This window comes from Cebus imitator, unplaced genomic scaffold (assembly GCF_001604975.1).
Source record: "Cebus imitator isolate Cc_AM_T3 unplaced genomic scaffold, Cebus_imitator-1.0 Scaffold10, whole genome shotgun sequence".
In the NCBI taxonomy this organism is placed as follows: Eukaryota; Metazoa; Chordata; class Mammalia; order Primates; family Cebidae; genus Cebus; species Cebus imitator.
Window position 1 is genome coordinate 6,297,675 of NW_016107325.1, and position 23,120 is coordinate 6,320,794.

The 23,120-nt window shown below is 34.4% G+C and overlaps 1 protein-coding gene across 15 annotated transcripts in view; it reads left to right on the plus strand.

Moving 5' to 3' along the window:
* The window catches only part of SLC4A10 (solute carrier family 4 member 10), a 364,848-nt gene that overhangs the window by 328,810 nt on the left and 12,918 nt on the right, over positions 1 to 23,120 (plus strand). For all 15 annotated transcript variants that reach the window (XR_005203352.1, XM_037745609.1, XM_037745617.1 and 12 more), the window contains 6 exons: positions 3,342 to 3,593; positions 4,835 to 4,903; positions 10,191 to 10,364; positions 11,093 to 11,215; positions 20,105 to 20,172; positions 22,603 to 22,719. Coding sequence is in view for 14 of the 15 variants with exons in the window: in XM_037745609.1 (XP_037601537.1) it covers positions 3,342 to 3,593; positions 4,835 to 4,903; positions 10,191 to 10,364; positions 11,093 to 11,215; positions 20,105 to 20,172; positions 22,603 to 22,719 (803 nt within the window). In the remaining variant the exon portion in view is untranslated. The remainder of the gene's footprint in view (positions 1 to 3,341; positions 3,594 to 4,834; positions 4,904 to 10,190; positions 10,365 to 11,092; positions 11,216 to 20,104; positions 20,173 to 22,602; positions 22,720 to 23,120) is intronic.

Below are 23,120 nucleotides of genomic sequence, written 5' to 3' on the forward strand. Positions count from 1 at the left end.
ATTTCATGAGTGTCACTATGTAAGCAGTAAAGCTATGTTGCACTGCATGGGTGACTTACTCCTCCCAAAGAATGGGGAGCTCAAAATTAGTAAACTTGAACTCATTGTATCCCATGATCCTTTGGATGCTCAAAAGTGAAAGAAGTGGAAGTATCGTATATATTATATATAAATGTACATATAAATCCATACTCTCTCTAGCATTTGTTTGTTTGTTTGTTTCTCCCTTAGAGAAGTGGATTAAGCATAAGTTAACTGCATCCTTTTGAAAAGCATTAAAAATATCTTCTTGGGTTTTTTAAAGCACATTCTCTAAATGTGAAAAAAGAGATATAATCTTATAAAAAAGAAAGTTTCTGTTAAGATACAACTGTGGGCTTTTCTACATGTTTCTGTAGACAGTTCAGGCTTCTTTTGACATCATTTTTAATAAACAGCAATACAATCCCGGATCACTTGAGTAAATGAATGCATTTGCCACATTCATTTGGCACCATATTCTCTTGATGATTATGGCATTTGATATGTTCTTTTTTGCCCTCTTTGTCAGCCTGGTTCTTCATGTCAATCTATAGTCTTTTATGTGGTTAACTTGACAGATGCAGGAAATTGCTGCCAAGCTTTGAAATGAATTTTTTCAGCAGTGGCATCTGGGTATCAGATGGTCCTCTTGGCTGGCCTCTTGTCTTGCTGCATGTTGGTTTTAGTGGGGTCTGGTGTAGCATCACCTGTTGCTATGCTCCCTTTTCCTCCCATATGTCCATTTCCTGTGATTCATGGATGAATGTGAAAATAAAAGCTCTAACTCTGTCTTTATTTGAGAAAAAAATCTACAGAAATATGTTAGAAGGTGTAGAGTTCTCTCTCTGACAAAAGGATAGTTCCCTTTGGCTGGCATGCCTATCAGCTAATAATTTCATTACAAAGTCCAAGTTTTTAAAGACATTTTAAATGAAAGGCAAGAAGGATGCTGGTTAGTTAGGGAAAGACCAAGAACTGATTTATTTATTTCCTTTGGTTTACATTAAATCAAGATGCTCCCATTGTTGTACAGCAAAATTGGGGGAAATTACATTTTTGTTGTTATTATATATTTGTACATTACAAAGCTAGCTTTATAAATTTAGAAAAGAAGTTATTACCTCTGAAAGAATTATTTTGCCCACTTCCCACGATTCAGAATCCCACTGTTTACATTTGTATCATATTTTTAAAACATTCAATAAGAACTATAGGAAATCACTATCATGATGAAGGTCTCCCTTATATTATTGAGCTGTAGCAAATGTGGACTCTGAGAAAACCCAGGTGTGCTAAAAAATATAAGCCTGACTCTCAGGGGCCCCTGTCTTCTGCCCTCCTCTGATGTTTATCTCATAGCCACCAGCTCCTCTTACATCTTCCATTCTCTCATTGCAATACCACAATTTTCCAAAAACAGCTCCAAGGGGGCACCATTCACATTATACTACCTCAGAGAATAGGTATAATTCTCTGAGAATTATAAGGGGCTTCCATACGAGGTCCTCACTGTTCTATATCCGTCTAACTCCAGAGTTGCTAGGACAAAATACTTCTCAAACTGCTTAAGTCATTTTCCTTTAAAGGGACCAAAATCTGAGTTCTATTCTATGGAATTATATCTTCCAAAATGTTTTGTAAAAGGGCCAAGGGACCATGTTATGGTAGGGCAAAGCTTTTTCCTAGACCTTTTTGGTTATGGGGACACCAGGCAGTTTCTCTTCCTACTCTTCAACTCTTACTAATCAAATTGTTTCCTGAGTTACTTGCAAAAAAAAGTTTCCAGAGTCATATTCATTAAGGGAATTGAGTTAAGACATTTTGGTGAAGTGTAGCATTGCCCCAATAAGCTGACCCAATGAAGGGTACCATTGTGTTGGTGCCAACACACAAGGAACATAACTCCTGTTTTCTCCTCACTGCCATCTCTTGCACTTTTATAATTTGGAAGGGATGAGCAGAAAGGAAAGAAAGTACAACTGACTTTAAGAATCTTCTTACTAAGAAAACAGGAAAACAAAATCACAATGAAAACACTACCATGACATATATGCAACAAATTCTCAGTGTGTTTCATACTCCAGGCTATAAGAGCTTTCATATTAACTACAAACTGCTTGAAGTTATGTAAAACTACCTCTAAAAAAAGACAATTTTTCTCCTAGAAGAATTGGTAATTTCTGCTCATGATCATAACAAATTTAACTGCTGTATTTATTTTAAATTACGCTTACTACATTTGATTCTGAAATGTTTAATGATGCATATTTTATGTTTTAAGTCATTTTGTAACCTTTATTGATTGCTTATTGTGTGCCAGTGATTGTGCTAAAAACTGGAGGAAATATTGATAAATTATATAAGTTATCTGCTCTTAAAAACTTATTAATAGTTTTATTAAGGAGCCTTGAAACCTAATGAGTACAAAAGAAACATTTATTGTTTAACCACTGCAATGTAATAGTACCTAACATTTTCTGGGTGCTTTCTGTTCAACAAATATTCTAAATGATCTACAACATTAACTAATTTAATTATCACAACAGTGCAATGGGGTGCCTTCCACTATCATCATCACCATTTTTCAGATAGGGAAAAAGAGATGCAAGAGGTTAAGTTATTTATTGGTTGAATTAGCATTTGATTCCAGGCAGTCTGACTCCAAAACTTACATTCTTAACCACTTTATTATACTATCTCTCATAAAGTAGCCACTAAAAATTAAAAATAAAAATTGGAACATAAAATAGGCCAACCCTTTGGCTGCTTCCGAGGCTCTACACTTTTGATTCCTACAGGGCATGGAGGGAGTACACTTTCCCATCTTTGATTTCTCTCCTCCAAGAGCAACCTGTCTGTGCAAGAGGTTAGTTTCCACATGGCCTATTGCACCTATTTTTCTTCCTTTACATTTCCTGCCTGGACCTAGGAAGCACTTAGTTTGCAACACCTGGAGGTCAGTGACAGTGGAGTAGCATAACAGAGGAAATAGAAAACACAAAACTGTAATTTCTAAGGAGGGGCTCAATTTGTCTGGTGCTGAAACTGAAACAAATTATAACAAGACAGCACTATATTGAGTTAAAAATGACTATACAGGGGAGCTTAGAATCCATGATATTATTTTTTCTTATAAAAGTCACCCATGAGACAAAAGAGGGCAATTGGAAACTGAATGTGTGTTTAAGAGTTTACTCCAGGAGATCTGATACAAAGGGCTTCTTGAGTATTATCAGGAAGTGGTTTCTATACACAATCAGGCCACCCTTAGCTCTGTTGTTGACGTAATTTCTTTTTCTCTTTCTTTCTTTCTTAAACAGAAAGGCTGTGGGTACCATCTGGACCTATTAATGGTGGCTGTCATGCTTGGTGTATGCTCCATCATGGGCCTGCCATGGTTTGTGGCTGCTACCGTCCTCTCCATCACTCATGTCAATAGCCTAAAACTGGAATCAGAATGTTCAGCTCCAGGAGAACAACCCAAATTTCTCGGCATTCGGGAGCAAAGGGTTACTGGGCTTATGATTTTTATTCTTATGGGTTCATCAGTCTTTATGACCAGTATTCTGAAGGTAATGAAATCTGTCTTTATGAATTTGGGAAAAAGAAGAATATATTTATCATCATTTAAAATTTTCATTTGAATTTGAGCCATAAATTTGCAAATATTGTGTGGCATGTGATGAAAATGATGAATTTCTTAACCATGTTTATATAATTCTTCATAACGTAAGGGAGGGAAATTATGTCCTATATTTTAAAACCCTTAAATACATAAAAATTTAGTCTGGCAAAGTAAAATTTGATGAGTAAATTATTGTAACAATTTTGAAATGGTGATCAAGCTATGGGAAAAAGTCATTCATTGTTTCTGACTGACTTGTGACCTGAATTCACTACAGGCATTCATAAAAATTCTGTTTTCCTGTCAGTGGATAAATATATTAGCAGTTAATATTACTTGTTATTAATGAAAGATAGAGGTGAAGGGAACAGCACAGCCCTGGTTACAGTCGCATATGCAGTTTTCCATTTTAAGTGCTCTATAAAACCACTGTCTGGATGTCATCATTGCATGTAATGATTTTTTTTCACACAAAACTTGAAATCTGTTTTAAAGAGAATTAACTAGTAATTTTTTGTCATGTAATTTTGTCAGATATTACCAAGGTGTGTGAATTGCATTATAAATTACAACTAGTTTTATTTGCCTACAATTTGATGTTTTTAATTATTTAATCATTCACGCTAGTTTACTTGTATTTGATCATTAACACAAGTACCTTCTCAACAATTAATCCTTGTTATATAAGTAATATAGACATAAGGTGATAGTGAACTATTCCAATAAAGAGAAAATCTGAATAATCCATATATGTACAAATACCTGACATAATGAAGGAAACACATCTAAATGTTAGCTTCATTCTTTACCTTTAATCCAAATATCTTATCCTTGTAAACCAAAATTCAAATTGTCTTTAAAGTGGCATAGTAATAGTATTATTGTTCATTATATACTACATGGTTTTTAAAAATAGATTTTGACCTATTAAATACTTATAACAACCCTATTGTTATTATCTCCTTTTAGATATTGGGAAACTAAGGCACAGAGAGCTTAGATAACTTACCTAAGATTACACAGCTAAAGAGTGCTAGAGCTGGACCTTGAATCCATGTCTTCTGGATCTGTACTATACTGTTTCTATTCAAAAATGCCCCTTTTTCCTCTGTTTTTTTCTTTGATAAGTGCAAAACCACATTATATTTAAAAATGATTTGTGCCTTTTCTCCAATTGTTCTTTTACAGTTTATTCCCATGCCAGTGCTATATGGAGTGTTTCTTTATATGGGTGCTTCATCTCTAAAGGGAATTCAGGTAAATTACAATACTACAGGCACATCTGTGATGACTTATCTCAAGGTCTACTGATAAGTCATGTGACAGCTAAGAAAATACACCACCTGAGGAACAGCTTTTAGACTACAATTAAATTTCTTCAAATTTTCAGAGTTACAAAAGTTAAAGAAGATTCTCTCCAGCATTTAAGGTTCATAATCTTGTGGCACTTTTATTTATCATAGTATATTAAAACTGTAAGAGGCTTAGATTTTACAGCATTTTAAGAAAAATTATAGTAGTATATTTCAATATACTACTAAATATTTATAATATTTATATTTATAAATATATTTTACAATAATTTTTATAATATTTATATTATAAAATATTTATAATATTTGACACTTTAATCATGTTTATGGACATCTATTGGTAAGAATAGGAAAAATCTTTATGTACAAATATGTTAATTGTAACATATACTATTAAAATATTGAAAACAACCGAGCTCTCTAACAGCAGTAAAATATTTGTGGTATATTCCTGAAAAATTATAATTATGGGACTACAAAAGTAACATGGCAAAATGCTTATGACATAATACAAAGTAAGAAACTTCTGACCATAGGTTTATAAAGCTATGTGTTTGAGCTGGGCTGTAAAGGAAGGTGTAGAAATAAAAACAATTTATTGAGATAGTGATATCCTGGTTTTTTCCCCCTTGTTTTGTTTATTTTACTGTTATATTTATATTTATAGGGTTATTTTTTATATTCAACAAAATAAAGATACAGGGCAAGGCAGTTTCAAGTATAAGGGGAACTTTATGCATTTTTCAAATAAGTATTGGTTAAATAAATATTTTCAGCATGAATCTGGCAACAGATCAGCCAGATGGTTCTGGTTCAAGATGTCCCATGTGGTCACTGTCAGGGTATAGACAAGGTCTACAGCATCTGAAGGTTTGATAGTGCTGGAGGATCTGCTTCCAAAATGGCTATTACACAACGGTGTGCATGGGGCATCAGTTCCTTTCTACCTGTTGGTAGGATGACTCAGTCTTTCGCCACAGTGGCCTCTCTGTGGAATACGTAGTATGTCCTGGGAACACGGAACGTAACTCCTTCTGAGTGAGCAATATGAGAGAGACAGAGAAAGAGAGAGAGAGAGAGAGAGAGAGAAAGAGAGAGAGAGAGAGAAGAGAATGAGAGAGAAAGAGGATGAACAGTGCTTTATGGCTTGGTCTTCAAAGTCACGCATGGTCATTTCTACGTTTTCTATTTGTTAGAGGCTGTCCCCTAGGTCCACTTGCGTCCAAGTGAAGGGAAAAGGGAGACTATGTCTCTTGAAGAGAAGAGTATTAAAGAATTTGTGGACACATTTTAAAACCTCTGCAAGTGTATTCTAAATTTTTACAGAGGCTGTTAGCAAATTCTTCCCACATATTTCTTTTATGATACTGCTATGGGTTGAATAATGAGTGTTTCCTGAAAATTTATGTCCACCTGGAATCTCAGAATGTGACATTGTTTGGAAATAGACTCTTTGCCTATGTAATTAGATATGGATTTCAAGACAAGATCATTATGGATGTAGGGTGGGTCCTAAATCTGATGACTGTGGTCCTTATAAGAAGAGGAGAGGACACAGAGAGACACAGGGAAGAAGGCCACATGAAGATGGAGGAAGACTGGGCGTGGTGGCTCACGTTTTAATCCCAGCACTTTGGGAGGCCAAAGCGGGTGGATAACCTGAGGTCAGGAGTTCGAGACCAGTCTGACCAACATGGCGAAACCTTGTCTCTACTAAAAATACAAAAATTAGCTAGGTGTGGTGGCGCATGCCTGTAATTCCAGCTACTTGGGAGGTTGAGGTAGAATCACTTGAACTCAGGAAGTGGTGATTGCATTGAGCCAAGATCATGCCACTGGACTCCAGCCTGGGCAACGGAGTAAGACTCCATCTCAAAAAAAAAAATAAAAAATAGGGAGAGGTAAGAGTTTTGCTGCCATAAACTAAGGATGCCAGGAGGCACCTTGAGCTGGAAGGGGAGAGGAAGTTTTCTACCCTAAGACCTTCAGAGGGAGTGTGGTCCTGCCAATATCTTGCTATAGACCTCTGGCCCCCACAAGTGTGAAAGAATGTATTTCTCTTGATTTAAACCACCAAAAATGTCATAATTTGTTAGGAAAGTCCTAGCAAACTAATAGATTTCTACTTAAATTGTCCCTTGAATAATCTTGTTTTATAATTTAACATTATTTATCCCAGCACTCCAAAGTTCTTGAAAAAGAGATTAGGAGCTTATTTATCATATAGTATTTTGTCCACTGAAAAGCAAAATAAATTGCAGCTTTTTCTATAACACAGCTAGACTCACTGTTTTTTGTGGCATATAAGAGGATAGTTAACCTGAAGGACAGGCAGCACAGGATCTCTGTTCCTGAGCAAATGACTAACCAGCAGCACCTAGGCCTTAAGACCGTATTGCATGCCAGGCTGAGGCAAAACTTAAGTATGGAGTCATTGCAAGGTCACAGAACACCTGAAGTTGATAGTATAACTGGCTCTTCATCTTGACACTGGTAAAAATTAACTGGGAGAGGGAGGTGATTGAGCCATGTTATATGTTTTAATTTTACCCAAATTAGATTTAATTTGCTCATTTAAAATGTCATGTATGAAAAGTGTAGTTTGATAGAATTGGTTTAATAAGGCAGATAGGGAAGAGTACTGAAGAGGTTTTGTTTGTTTGTTTTTTCTATTTTTCTTTTTTTTTTTGCCTTTGGCAAAAGTTCTATGAGTACTCATTTCATGTGTAAGTGAAAAGTATTTATTTTTAGGCCCCAGGCTCACATAAATACAGCAGCAGAAGTTTAAGAAACAAAGTAAAATCATTTTGTTGATAGGTTTCAACAGATTGTCCCCTCTAATTCCATGTGACTTTATATCCATGAGGTTTAGAATTAAACAAGGATGTCAAGTTTTGGAATTATTTGGGGTGTGAATCATTTAAATGAAAATTGAAGAAAACATTATCAAAGGCCCATGAGTTAAATTAATGAGTTTTAAAGAACACAAATGAAACAGCAAGTTGGGGCACATGTTGATGAACAGGGTCTCACACTGAGAACAGGGTTTGTGAAAATTTAAGTGAGCCCCAAGCTCAGGCAGTTGAAATTCTCATTTGGAATTGTAGCTAACTGGGTGGGGAAATGTGATATTGATACTAGGAGATGATAAAAACCAAATGTAAAACTCAGAATACATTTACTATGATGATGATGATGATTATTTAAGCATATGCTGAGTATCAACAGTTCCAGGAGCGTATTACTTTCTTACCCTATTGAAGGAATCTGTGTTACCTGCTTGTTTGGCAATATTAAGAAACTTATTATCTGGGCTTCTCACTGTGAAACATGGCAGAAAAAAAGAGATCACAGTGTTCTCGTGAATGCTGTTTCTGTATTCAGATATATACCCACATCTATATTCATTCCAACACTTCAGGAATCCAAAGTAAAGCAAATGTGCCATTTAAACAATAACAATTGAAGCACCCACACACTGAAGTACACTTATGCAATAAAACAGCCTCACAAATGAGAAATGGTGGCTGGGAAAAACTAGTTCTACAGAAAAGGAAATATTCCATTGTAAGCCAGAGGATTTTATTTCTTTCCTATTCCCACCTCCACCATGCACCAAGTTTTTGTTTACTTCATGACTTTTAAGTTTAAATAATATTTAAGAAATAGAAATTTTAAAACCTAGTGACATGTACATGGACAGAATGGAGAGAGGTTAGTCAGGAATGAGTTCAGCACTTAGTAGTCTGCATAGAATATTTCAATAATGTTTTTGAAATATATAGATGAATATGAATAAATGAATGGTTGGAAAATTAATATATGTATGATTCTTAGATAACTGAGGAAAGGAAGACCATGTCATGCCATAAGACACAGAACACAGAAGGGTAGATAGGTTTATTTTAAGTTTGAGATTCCTATTATATATACAAGCAGGTCTTGGTAAAACAGGGTGTTTTGACTCTTAACATTTTGACTTAATGGACAACTGTTCCTTTGCATATTAATTTGACATATTTGATGAGCTTGCCTACAGGTTTAAAAATAAATTAGTTAAGAAAAAAATCTAATATTACTCTTTGAAAATGCATAATGGATGTTACTGTAGAGATGGCATGAAATAAAACAGTGACTGACAGTGATTGAAACCATTATTTTCTAAATAATCGCCTCTAGTTGGAAACACTGAAAACTGCAGAAATTGGCCTAAGAACAATAAGCCAAACAATCTACATAAAATAAAACTATCATGCAGTATAATTAGTAAATAAAATGTCATTAAAGTTTTAAGCTTCCTGTGAACATTTAATTTATAAAATTCAAATTGAGAAAAATTGGTTTGCTTGATTAAAAAAAGTCCTCAAAGTCAAAGCTGTAACATAATAGTATACAGCACTATAACAATAGTTTTATGTAATATTATGTACTTTTTTTGGCAAGATTGAAACAAATAACATGGATTGAGATGAAAATAATTTTAATAAAATACAGTTGATAATATATAAATGACTTGACCGTGCTGTATATAAAGTTAATCAAGAAATTAAACAAAATTTGCTCTGGAACATACTTTAACAAAAATTTATCTAGGTTAAATTTTTATGGTTAAGATTTTTGTGTTCATAAAGACAGTATCTAAACTTTTGTTGGGGTTTAAAGAGGCAAAGTCCAAAGAGCAAAGTCAAAATAAGGAGGTTAAAATACTGTACTTAGCAACTGGTTAAGGGTCTAGAACTCAGGAGACAGCTAAGGCAAAGTTGTAGGTCTGGGAATTATTAGCAAGTATGTGAAAGTCAAAGCCACAGGTATGGACGAACTATTCCAGGAGAAAAGAAGACAGAGAATGAGGGTCCAGGAAGCCCAATATTGAGGGGCTAATAAAGGAAGAGATTGTGATATGACGATGAAAAAGAAGATGGTGATTATGTTTTGCTTCACAGGGCTCCACTCTTCAAGGTAGCAATATTTAACACTGGCTTTCTGTTTTTAAATTCTTCTAAATGGTAAATGTCTCCATATTCAAGAAAATGTGGTCTATTATTAAACTGAAATTGTAGTGTCTCTGAGGGTAAGCATAAAAATCCCATTGTCTTGATGCCCAGATATCAGCTTAGTGTGATCCAGGTATGTCATTTAACCTAAAATTTTGGACCATATTAAATATTAACTTGTCCTACTTCTATTGTTGTCTTACACCTAAAAACAATTTAGTCTGTTTAATCTTTTAGTTCTTTGATAGGATAAAGCTCTTCTGGATGCCTGCAAAACATCAACCAGATTTCATATACCTAAGGCATGTACCACTTCGAAAAGTGCATCTCTTCACAATTATTCAGATGAGTTGCCTTGGCCTTTTGTGGATAATAAAAGTTTCAAGAGCTGCTATTGTCTTTCCCATGATGGTATGAAACTTCTGTCAACTCTTTTTCTCTTTCTCTGATTTGTTAGTCTCTTAGGAAACATAAATACATGAACTGAAATTGGAACAACAGAGTTATTTTAAACAATTATTGAAAAATATAAGTTTTGGCACCAAAAGTAGTAAGAATGCCTATGAATTTCATTGATTCCTATTAGTTTTATCTCTATCACTCTGAATGTTTGTGGTAGTCTGAATTAATTGAAGCTCAATGGAAAAATGCAGACTTCCAAAATTTAACATTAAAGATACTGACAAATATGAAAAATTAGGAGGATTTAAAAAATAACATTGTATTAAATGTTTCAGGCAAGTCTCAAATATTCAAAAACTATAGTAAATTTTAATGACTAAATAATTTTTAATTATTAGTATAGATAAGAATGTTCTAGTGTTCATTTAATAAAGTATAAACTATTAACTACATGTATTTAAGGAGACATAGTCAATTACATTTTATAACTTTTTAAAAAATAGCTTATTTAATTGACTCTTATATTGGGTAAAATCATAGTCATTATTGTGGGAATGTAGTCAGCAAAGAAAATGAAGGAAGCAGAAGACTAGACAATGTTTTATACATATATGTATTTAATTATTACTTTAATCTCAGGCCTAATAGAAATTGTTTCTACCCAAAGCCATACAGGCAAATCTATACCTCTTGTTTTAATTTTTTTCAATTTTAAACTAGTTTATTATTTACTTCAGGTGTTGGCCCTGGTATTTGTAAGAAAGTTGATGGACTTGTTGTTCACGAAGCGGGAACTCAGCTGGTTGGATGATTTAATGCCGGAGAGTAAGAAAAAGAAACTGGAAGATGCTGAAAAAGAAGTAAGAGCAAAATCAGTGTTTTATAACGAATGAAAAAAGGAACATAGTCATATTTCTTTGCAAAACTAAATTATTATTTTTATCTTTAGACAGTTGTCTTCAGATAGTGATCACTAACAACCACAGGTAGACTAGTTTGGAAATTTAATGATTAAAATAATGAAGATTTGAACAAAGAGAGAATGAAGATCTTACAGGAGGAAACCAGATCCTAATGAAATATAGAAATACTTTATACTTAAATATCTTCCAAATTGTAAGGCTCATTTTTCTGATTCCTCCCCCATGAATGGCATAAACTTGCTGTTACTTATTTCCAAATTATCATCATGCAGTGATTTTTTTTTTTGTTATATATATGAAAACCAAAAGAAGAGACATTATTACTGTTGGTATTTTCCTAGGGCACAGAGTCTTATTAAAATATTCTAATGAATAATTATTCCTAAAATAGATGAAATGTTTACTAGAAAAAATGTTGATCTGATTTGCTTTCAAAGTGATTTAAGATTGAGTAGTTGTTTGAGAAACTTCTGGAATTTAATTATTTTTATGGGCTACTTATTTATCCTATTCTAGAGTATAAACGAGGGAGAAATGACTAGTGTTACATTTAGCAGAATGATTGAGCCTTATAACGTAAAACACAAAAACAAAATTTCCAAGTAAATAGAAATGAAATTGAAATAAAGTATTTGATGAGAATTGTGCTATTTTTCTTGCTTCTATAAGTAGTCAGTAAATGTATTATTCAACTTCCTATTTTCTCAAACTGTAGATACAGTTCCTATTTCCTTTGGGGAATTCATTTGGAAATGTTTTGGAGGTCTTAGTCATTTAATGAGGTCAGATCAGCCCACAAATCTAATGAGGTTTTTTTTCTCAGAAATTTCTACCAATATGGCTACATGGGTGATTGGTAATTCCCTTACTCTCCATGATGTTCTATCACTGAAAATGGATTCCAACAGATAGAGATTCATCATGATGATATGTCTTAATTCTGTCTGAATATTTTAATTTTCCCAAATATTATAGAAGGCAATACTTAGAATCATATTTTGAGTAACATTAATATTAACACTAAAAATCATTATATAAAAGTGTCATTATTTATTTTTCTGTTTCATATATTCTTATTTAAATATTAGAGCTTTTTTAAAAAATAATAATTTGGGCTGGACACGGTGGCTCATGCCTGTAATACCAGCACTTTAGGAGGCTGAGGTGGGCGGATCACAAGGTCAGGAGATCAAGACCATCCTGGCCAAAATGGTGAAACCACGTCTCTTCTACAAATACAAAAATAGCTGGGTGTGGTGATGCATGTCTGTAGTCCCAGCTAATCAGGAGGCTGAGGCAGGTGAATCGCTTGAACCCAGTAGGCGGAGGTTGCAGTGAGTTGTGATGGTGCCACTGTACTCCAGCCTGGCGACAGAGTGAGACTTCATCTCAAAAATTAATAATAATAATAACACTTTGACTAGGTTATTTTGATAGTCTCTATTTCTTTTTAGAGTTAGTAAAAGTTTGCTTTCATCCTCAGGTATGATTTAAGAAAAATATCGTATAATTTGGCACAAGTTAAATTTAAATAAGACACTAGAACACAGAAATTCTAAAGCCCTAAGTTATCCATATTTGATGTAAATAAATTATTGAGATCAAACACAACATCCAAGAAGGTTTAAATTGATTTAATTTTGATTACAAAGTGACTGGTTATGAGCATTGCTCCCAGTCTTTTTGATAATTTCAGTACAGTAGACCCTCCAATAATATAGTATTGTTAAAATGTTGGTAAGAAAAAAAAATGCCTGGCCAGGGCCACTGTCTGTGTGGAGTTTGAACATTCTCCTCATATCTGTGTGGGTTTTCTCTGGACACTTTAGTTTCCTCCCACATCCCAAAAATGTGCCCATTAGGTTCATTGGCATGTCTATATTGGCTCAATGTGAGTGAATGTGGGTGTGTGTGTGAGTGTGTGCTGTGAAGGTATAGTGTCTTGGCCAGTCTTAGTTCTCATCTTGTACCCTGAGCTGCCAAGATAGCCTCCAGCCACCCTCGACCTTGAACTGGAATAAGTGGGTTGGAAAAGGAATGAATAAATGAATACAAATCACTGTAAAATAAAAATTCATCAAGTATATGATAATCACACAAATGTACAACAACAATTTGTTATGAAAATGTTCCGTGAACCCAGCCATATTTGCTATTGTTTTTGAACTGCTTTGTGGTGGGTTGTGCTCCTTACAATTTTCACTTTGCAAACATTTATTCCTTGATTTGACTCACCCTCACTGACCTCAGTCACTCACTGACTCACCAGAAATTTGGTAATTCATTATCTTACTTGCTTTATTAATTTTTCTTACATGTTTGTATAGCTCACATTTATTTCAATGTTTAATATTAAACATATTTTGAGTCTTTAGTTAAAAATTTGGTGATGTTTTTGTGACCAGAAATATGCCATAACAATTCAACTCTTGTTTATATCAATTAGCCTATGGTAAAATTGGTTTTATTTCTTCTTTACTTAATGTCACAGTTTCCAAGAACCTATAACAACTTTATGTGAGCACTTACTGTACTATTAATTATACTCAAGCAGTAACTTACATATGTAATTTTGCTTTATTTTTCTGCTTTTTTTGCTAACTGTCTTTACTGCTTCTGGAAAAAAAAAAAAAATGAACGTAGCCCCAGACATATAATCATCTCTTTCACAGTATTCTCCTTAGATCATACTCATACCATGAAATGTTCTTGCCCTTTAGAAGTTCACAAAATGAAAAATAATATGTAATCTATTATGTAATGTTTAATATATTTCTGAATGTGAGTCAAAGAAAATTTCAGATTCTCCTTTTAGTTTTCTGTGAAATAGAAGAGAACAAGTTTGATAATTATGAATTTATTAGAATTTGCCATTCCCACTGCCCAGAACCACTCACATAGCTATGCATGTATGGTACTTATATGTGTTTGTACCATATGCCCATTTTAGAATTTATGAATCTCATAGGGTAGAGACCATATGTAATGAGTTTCTAATCTTTTTATATTATATACCCACTGTACTTTAACGAGTGTTTACTATTCTCTGGTTATGAAGATAAAGATTTTGGAAGTAACTAAATATTACTAAATTTCCTAGAAATCATGCCTTCTGAAAAGATACAAAAATAGATTAAAGATTTACTGGGGCAATTTTCCTGCTAAATCCTTCATATCCAAGTTAGAGGGAAAAGCCTCGCAGTACATTAACTAGGCAGGTGTATAGATCCTTAACATCTCAAATGGATTAGTATGATGATTACTTTAATGTGATCCTCAATACAGGGAAAGAAACAAGAAAACCAATAATACAGTCAAGAAATAATCTATAATTGAACAATAAAATATAGCTCTGACTAATACAAACACAGCTTAATTCTGCATCGAACAGGAGAGAGAAAAGGAAGTTTAAAAGGTTCACTTTCTAGCTTAGAATTAGTATTAAAAGAGTATGGTCAGTAAAGACAGTAGGAAGATTTTGGAATAGTTACACTAATAGTTAAATTCCTGGTTGATTTTCTGCTTGTTTGCCCAGATCTTGATATTCTATTTTCTTGAGGCTTATAGACTCAGTGGAAGGATGTGATCTTACAGTGGCGTCTTACTAAGGCCCAGTCTTATAAGAGATTGTGTGTTAAGGTGGTGAACGGACAAGTTCTCCAGAAATGTTGCATTTCTGCAATTGCTCAAATTAATTGAGTAATTTTGATCATGATCTGGCAAGATGGTAAATAGCAGAAATGTCTCAGCTCCCTGAGACTTGAATTTAAAGTAGATTCACCTCTTGTCCTTTTGATGATAGATAGAAGCTTGTACCTTTAGCCTCCAGGGTTTTCCTATCAGTAGCCCATTTCTGGTCTTATAGCACTGAGAAAACATTCATTTGACCTTAAAATTCAATAATGAGTTAAGCAGAATAAATAGCTACACAGGCCAGTCCAAGGTCGCAGAGCTTCTGTTCCAAATTTTCATGTACTTCATGCATATGCATATGCATATGCTTCAGTTTTTAGAAAGAAAGGATTATAATCAGGGTAGAAATGAATATTGGAACCCTGACATTTTGCACATTGCTCTGTGTAAAGGGAAGACTGCAGAATCAAATTCTGGATGTCCAAATGTGCTCAGAGTACCAACATGCCTTCCTTCCTACTTAAATATTCTCTAGGCCATTGTACACATTTGACAAAAGGCTACTTACTGTTAAAGGCAGAAAATCCCAGCAGAATGTTTGCTCCTGAGCAAGGGGAAAGGGGGTTAGTGTTGGATAAATCCTAGAAATTCTACTCTGTGGAAGTGATCATGATAGTGATACTTCTTGATTTACTGTGGGTTCACTCTAACATATACACTATAGAAGAAAGCAAAAAGAGGGCAAATGGGACACTGTGATTCCAAAGCAGGATCATGAAAAAGGCCAAGAAAACATAAAAGCAATCTAAAAACCCGTGCAACTAAACAAATTACAGAGATGTCTTACTGCTAAGATAGGTCAGAATTGGTTATGGATTTGGGAAGCATGGCCAAATTATTACTCAGACATATGTCATTTCTAGTTAAATCTTAGGGTGGGGAAAGCATATTCTTCTTCCTTAAGCCATTGTTGCCCAAAGTATGTTTCCAGAATCACTACCGCATTAACCAACACCTGGCAACCTAGAATGCAAATTATTGGACCCTGCTTCAGACCTATTGAATCAAAACTCAGGGAATGGAGCCAACCATCTCTGTTAACAAGACCTCTGGGTGATTCTGATGCTAAAGTTTGAGATAAGTCCTTTCCTAAAACCACAGAATCAAATATAATCTTCTAAATACAAAGGTACTCTATTGGAGTTTTTTACTTGTAATAATTTACATAATGACTTAGAGACACAGAATCAAATATTCTGTTGAGAACAAATATTACATTTATTTATTGATAGGAACTCTGTATGAACCCTCCATTTTTTTCTTTTCCGCTTTCATTGTTGAGTAGTTTTATGTATTGGCTCTTCTGCCCATTGGAAACCATAAGTGATATCTATTATAAATGTAAAATTTACGGTTTTCAAAGATTATGTATTTATGTAATGTTTGCAGCATTATCTATTGTATTAGCAGTTGAGGAAGAAAATGGTTTGACACTTCTACGTTTTGTAGACTTTGTTTTCCTCTTTGGAAAAATAACAGGTTTGAGCTACACTTCTGAAGAATCTTCCGTTTCTTGAGATGTGAATTCTAAAATGCTGAATATTTTCCCTCTGTAATACTCTAAGTATATTTGTGAATATTGATCTCTGCTGCCATTGTTTTTACTTGAAGATATTTGAGGGCTCCTACTTAGATACACACTTTGCCTGAAAATGGATGTAATTATAAATGCAATCTGTTTCACTAAAAGTAATTAAAGGAAAACCACCTTTGTTATTTGTTAGGTTTCATGATATATGAATCATAAATTTTATGCTATCATGAAATACAATTCAAATTCATGATGTAATTTAATATGTTACATCCTATTATCAAAATACACCTGGATTTGACTTTGATTTATCTCTTTAACCTCTACTCAGCACAGACTTTTAGCTCCAGCCAAACTAGTTGTTCACTGACTTGCAAACACATCTTATTTATTCCTCATTTTTATGGTTGGCCTACATTGTTTCTTCCTACCTAGAGTTTCTTTCTTGCTACAACCTCAACTTTGGTACTTTTCATGACTATCCCTTACATCTTTTGAGAGTCGAGTTTATAGCTTTCTTTTCATTGTTGTATACCCAGTATCTAGCAGACTACCTCTCATTTAATGGATTAATTAATAGCCCCTGGATTATCCTTCTTTTTACTATGTTCATAACACATAATACATGCTCAATAAATATTTGAGTGTTCTGGAGTAGATTTGTTTTTATAAGCCTCAGTTATCTTGCCCTGTACTGGACATAGCATTAATTATCCTTCACTTGTTTTATATCTGAAAAGTGCTTTGGCTATCTTAATTAAAAGGTGGCATTAAAATCATAGCATAAACATCCCTCTAGTTAAATTGGTGAATTCTCTCAAAGGTTCTTGGGTAAACTTTCATCATCACCCCTTTAACATCTTCCTCATGTTGTAGAACCCAGCATGCTTTTAATGGATCCTGTGTAAATTAAGAGCTGAATGGGACTCATTTTAAGGTACTTTTCTGACGTCTAAGCTGGCGACTACTCATTTAGCTTTATGCTCTCACTGCCTCTTTCTTTTCTGATCTGATTGAGATAACCTAGGTTGTGGCTGTCGTGACAGCTACTGCCTGATTTGACTGCTCCTCCTCAGAAAGCCTCAATTTTTGGCTTTCTCGCAGTGCTGCCGGGATGCAGCCGGCCCTCCATCCCCGCGCTCCGGGGCCCACCCAGCTTCCTTCTGGCACTGAAGGCAGCGGCTGCTCTGCCACCCTTCTCTTCAGATAAGCATGGCTTGGAAAAGCTATCTTTAGAGGTGATGAGTTTTTGTTTGGATAGAATTATGACTAGTATAAAGCCCACACATGCTAACAAGCCACAGAGTGCAAAATAATTATTGAAAGCAATTTGAGAGAAAAGTGGAAAATCATCTGAAGAAAAAACAAAATTGTTCCCAGAGCTTTGGTCCAATTTTTTGCTGTTAGATTGAATCTTGAGCATTCATTTTCTGCTGCCAGGTAACCTAAGCACTGACGGCACTGTTCTTCTCTTCATCTTTTTTGCATTTTACTCTTTCTTAAGCCATTCTACCTTGCTTCCTGACATTTTACTCTTGATTAGCCAGAAATGATACCATATACCAGGCTTAACCTTTCAGTGGGCAACCGAGGAAAGAACTGCATCTTTCTCCTATCTTGTCTTTACTTATGTAGCCTTTGGTATCCCTGAGTGTCTACTTTTTATGTCCCTCCATGTACCTTAAGGTAACCTTATAGACAAAGGAACCTTTTCTACCTGAAATGATATATATGCTCTGCCCATGCCCACCAGAATGTGCCTACAATATATATTATGTATGTAATATATTCCATATATTATGGCTAACTTAGTTGTAAGGGAAGCCTCAATCTAGGCTGCACATCAGCTCTGCTGAAATGCTTGAATGGATAATTTTAAACCAATGGTAATCTCCATTCACCTTGACGTAGTTCTAATAATGTGGCTGTCGTGCTTTCATTTTCTTGAAATATTCTTCAAGAAAACTTTTTCCTTGAAGAACAGCAAAGAGAGAGAATAAAATTAATTGCTGGGATGCAAAAGGGTAACACACATGCCATTAGCTTCACAGAGTACAAATACAACATAGGTTTCTGGGGAAAGCTTCTAAGCAGGGAAGTAGCAGAGCTCATGCAGTCTCTGGCCTCTCCATTATCCCACACAGCATAGGATGGGCATAGAGATTCTGTGCCCTACCAGAGAGGGGCTTTCCATGGCTAGCATGTTGGGAGAGTACTCTAAGAAAGAAATAAGACCTGCTCACACATTTAATTGTATATTCATAGGTTAGCTTAAGAGGCACTAGAAAACACTTTTTTCTTCAGGTAACAAGAAATATGGCATGGTATATTCAGACTATGGGATATCCAAGGGGCAGGCCAAGATCTGATTGCCAAGGACACTCAGAACAGTCTTGTGTGCCAGGAATAATAAAATCAGTGAAAGGTCAAAGTGTCCCTGGAAGCTGGTTCAGGCCAGCTTAACTCTGCTAAGCTACTGAAAGAAGAAATAAACCTTCAGGGTCATCCTTATTTTTTTTCATCAGTTTCCATTTGGGCAGGGGGTCAACTAGTTTTTTATGTTTACGCATCTTAAAATTCAATTTCTGGAGTTAGAACCAATAATGCTAACATTTTTAAATGGCGTGAAATGATTCTTTGAACTGGCTCATTTTTTAAATAAATGCATTAAATAAGAGCTATAATCTATGGATAACTTTTTTTGGTTCATGGAAAAAGTTTGATGATAACATTTGAAAATTAAACCAGAATTTTTTCAGTATGGTAGCCATAAGACCATCTTCATCCCAAAGGTTTAGTTTTAAAATGCCATATATGAAGAAATGCATATATGAATATATAAATCATTTTCACCCTTTGAGGAAATGTGGTATATTGTCATTATGAGAAGACATTTGAGGCATAAAACAAAAGCCTAAAACACATCCAAATAGAGTCAAGCCTTCCATTTCCTCCTCTATCAAGGCACATCTGTGTATTGATCCATATAGGAAGATAATATCTTCTACTGTCTCCTTTCAACTCTCTAGAGTAGTAGTTCTTTAAATATGGTCAACAGACCAGCATAATCAACATCACCTGAAAACTTGTTAGAGCTACAATTTCTTATGCCCTCTCTATTCCAGACGTATGGAACTTCTGGGTGATATTGCTAACAAGCCCACCAGGGGATTCCAATGTAAACTGAAGTTTGAGAACCACTGTTCTGAGTACACCCCTCATCCCCTCCTCATAGAGCATTCTGGAATTATAATTTCACCTTTATAACAATAAAACTGATGATATCACCCATACTTTTCTTTCTTATAAAATTTAGATTAATTTTTTAAATGTGCTTGGAAATGAACATATTTTTATTGAGTGACATGAAGGAGATTATTGTTAGCATTTAAATTACTTTGTGTTATGAGACTCTCATTAATTACTTATGTTCTTGGTAGCTGATACTTTATTGAAAGGACCTGTGCTAACATTAATAAATGCAAACAGAGTGGAAGGTCTTGAGGTTAATGAGATAATGAAACGTTAATCTGTGTTTCTTCTTTAATGTAAAATGGAGACTCATCAGGTTCATTTTATATACTTTACATTTGTCTTTTCAGGAAGAACAAAGTATGCTAGCTATGGAAGATGAGGGCACAGTACAACTCCCATTGGAAGGGCACTATCGGTAAGGCATAAATTTAAAAACACATCAATTTAAGTAATTACATGCATTCTCTATACTCTATTTAAGAATTTCATACTGTGTAGATCCCAGAGAGGTTTCTTGAAGTTGTATTAGAGTAGAAAGAACTGAGTTAGATAACCTGGGTCCTACTACTAAGTTTTGCCAGTAATAGCTGTGTGACTATAATTAGATAGCATTAAATGAAGTGAAGCAGGAAGCTGTTGTTGGAAGTCTTTCTTTTTCCTATTTTATAATGTTTATGAAAGATCCCTTTCATATTCTCAGAAAGTAGCACCAGAAGACAGATCAAGGTTTATTTTTGGTATAAATGAGCTAGGTATTCACCAAGTTGATCACAGATAAATGTTTTAACTGGGAATTTTCCCCTAAGAAAAGGAATTTCCAAAGAGATAGCCTATTTCTTAAGTTAAAGGATTCAGTCATATCAGCCATTTTATGAAATATTTATGCAATTCTCCAAAATTTGTTAATCTTCTTTATATACAAAGACATAGCAAAAGAAAGCAAACTACTGAAGTTAGAATGAAAACATTTGCAAGAATTTGGCCCAAAATTCTCCCTTCTCAATCTCTTCTCTGTCTTCCTCTCAATATAGTTTAGTTTAAATAGTTTTCTTGTACAATTGTATGTATCAATGAGTACCCAATTTCATAGTCTCAGATTCTTTATGAATAATTTAAGGTTATGCCAATAAAAAAGCAGAAAAGATGTTTTTTCTGAGAAGGGAATTTGTCATAGTGTTTGAAACCAAAATAGGAGAGAATTTTCTGGGTCTTTAGGGTCTGACTTTAAAATCATATTCTCTAGAATTTAAAAAATATATAATTATATCCCACTTAAGAGGGAGCACAAGTATAAGATGTTTTATCTTTTTTTTCTTTTATACAAAATTTAAATTTTAAAATCTTGTTGATTGTTTAGTTGAACCAGCATATTCCGAAGTATATTTGGTGGAAACCTAGTCTCACGTGGTACCACTCTCAAAAGGGCTGTGTGGTTAAATAAGTTTTAAAAAATGTTTCATACTGCATTCCAGTTTGGAGATTCACAATGCTTATTAGCATATTAAACAATCTAAATAGTACTGCATTAAAAATATAGCTTTGTTTAATCAAGTATTTTAAAAAATATTTTGCTCACAAGACTTTTCCTCACATAATATCATGAAAAATGTCTATTCCACATGATGCTTTCTTTAAGAAAGTAGTCAATCTGTTGCTTTGAGTTACCAGGAAACTATCTTTCTAGGAAGACCAAAATAGCTGGAGGGTTAAGAGGAAATGAAGAACACATTTCCAGATTGGGCAAGAGAGGGAGACCCAAGGATTTGTTCCTTTTAAGAGTTACATTTGTTTCTCTCTTGTGACCTATCACCAATCAGGGTTATATGAAAAAGTGAACAAAGAAGGAGAAGGGTAGCTCCATGTGAAGGGACATGATGAGCAGAGGGAAGAGCAAGGACAAGGCCCCCACACAGCACCATGCACGTTGTGGTCCAGAACAGTCAGGAGGCTGCTGCATTGGGGCTGGAAAGGAGTGAGCAGGGATGCAGTGACAGGAGGTGAAATCAGAGTGAGGTGGGGACAGAGCCTTTAGGCCATTATAAGAACTTGGCATGGACTCTGAGTGAGTGGGAGCCACTGCAAGGCATGAACAAAGGAGGTAAGTGATCTGGATGTTATGAGGTACCGGGCAAGAGTTTAAGCAATGGACTTGCAGAACCCAATCTCTGTAATTTGAAATGAATCAAAAATACCACAGGTCAAATCAGTATCTATATAACTAGGATCTTTTCTTTAGATCTTTTTACTTTTCAAAGATTGTTTTCAATAATTGAGAGAAATATTTAATACTTCTTCATTCTTAATTATCAAAAATAGTATACAATAGACAAAATGGGGTATACATACAATGGAACATTATTCAGGTTTAAAAGGGAGGAAATTCTGACATATGACATGGATGAACTTTGAGGATATTATACTAAATGAAATAAGCCAGTCACATAAAGACAAATAGTGTATGATTCTACTTATATGAGATACTTAGGGTGGTCGGAATCCTAGAGACAGAAAGTGGAATGGTGGTTGCCAGGGACTGGGAGGAAGAGAAAATGGAGAGTTATGGTTTAGCGGGTATGGAGTTCCAGTTTTATAGTTTAAAAAGTGTCCTGGAAATGGATAGTGGTGATGGTTGCACAACATTATGAATGTATTTAATAACCCTGAACTGTACACTTAAAAATAGTTAAGGTAGTACATTTTATGCTATGTGTATTTTACCACAATTTAAAAATTGGGAAAAATACTCTCCATAAATATATGATTGTCCTATATGTAGTTTCTGTCATTGAAAAACTGCAGTACTCATTTAATGTTTATTATTTCATGTGGGGACACTCCTGTCTAGAGATGATCCATCTGTGATCAATATTTCTGATGAAATGTCAAAGACTGCCTTGTGGAGGAACCTTCTGATTACTGCCGATAACTCAAAAGATAAGGAGTCAAGCTTTCCTTCTAAAAGGTTTGGATTTTAAAATAATAAGAATTTATACTAATTCCAGTTGTTTGTTGACATAAACCATAAGCAAAAGAATAATACTGGTTTCCATCAAATTTAGACCTAAATATTCCAGAAAATTCTTTCTGAAAGTGGATAGAAATTATTTCAAATATTGACATATTTTTCAACATCCTCCTTTCAAATTAAAAGCTTACTCCAAAGCTATTAAAGTGTTGGGGGAAGTATGTTAGAAATGAGTCACAAAGCATAACATTTTTGGACATTCATCTTGGCCTACTATTTTTCAGCGTGATTTTATTTTACTCCCTCATCACCCACTTCCCCCAGAACCCCTTTAGATGTCTAACCACATTTTACACTCCCTTATTTTCCCTTTTTTAGATTGATATGCATTGTGTATA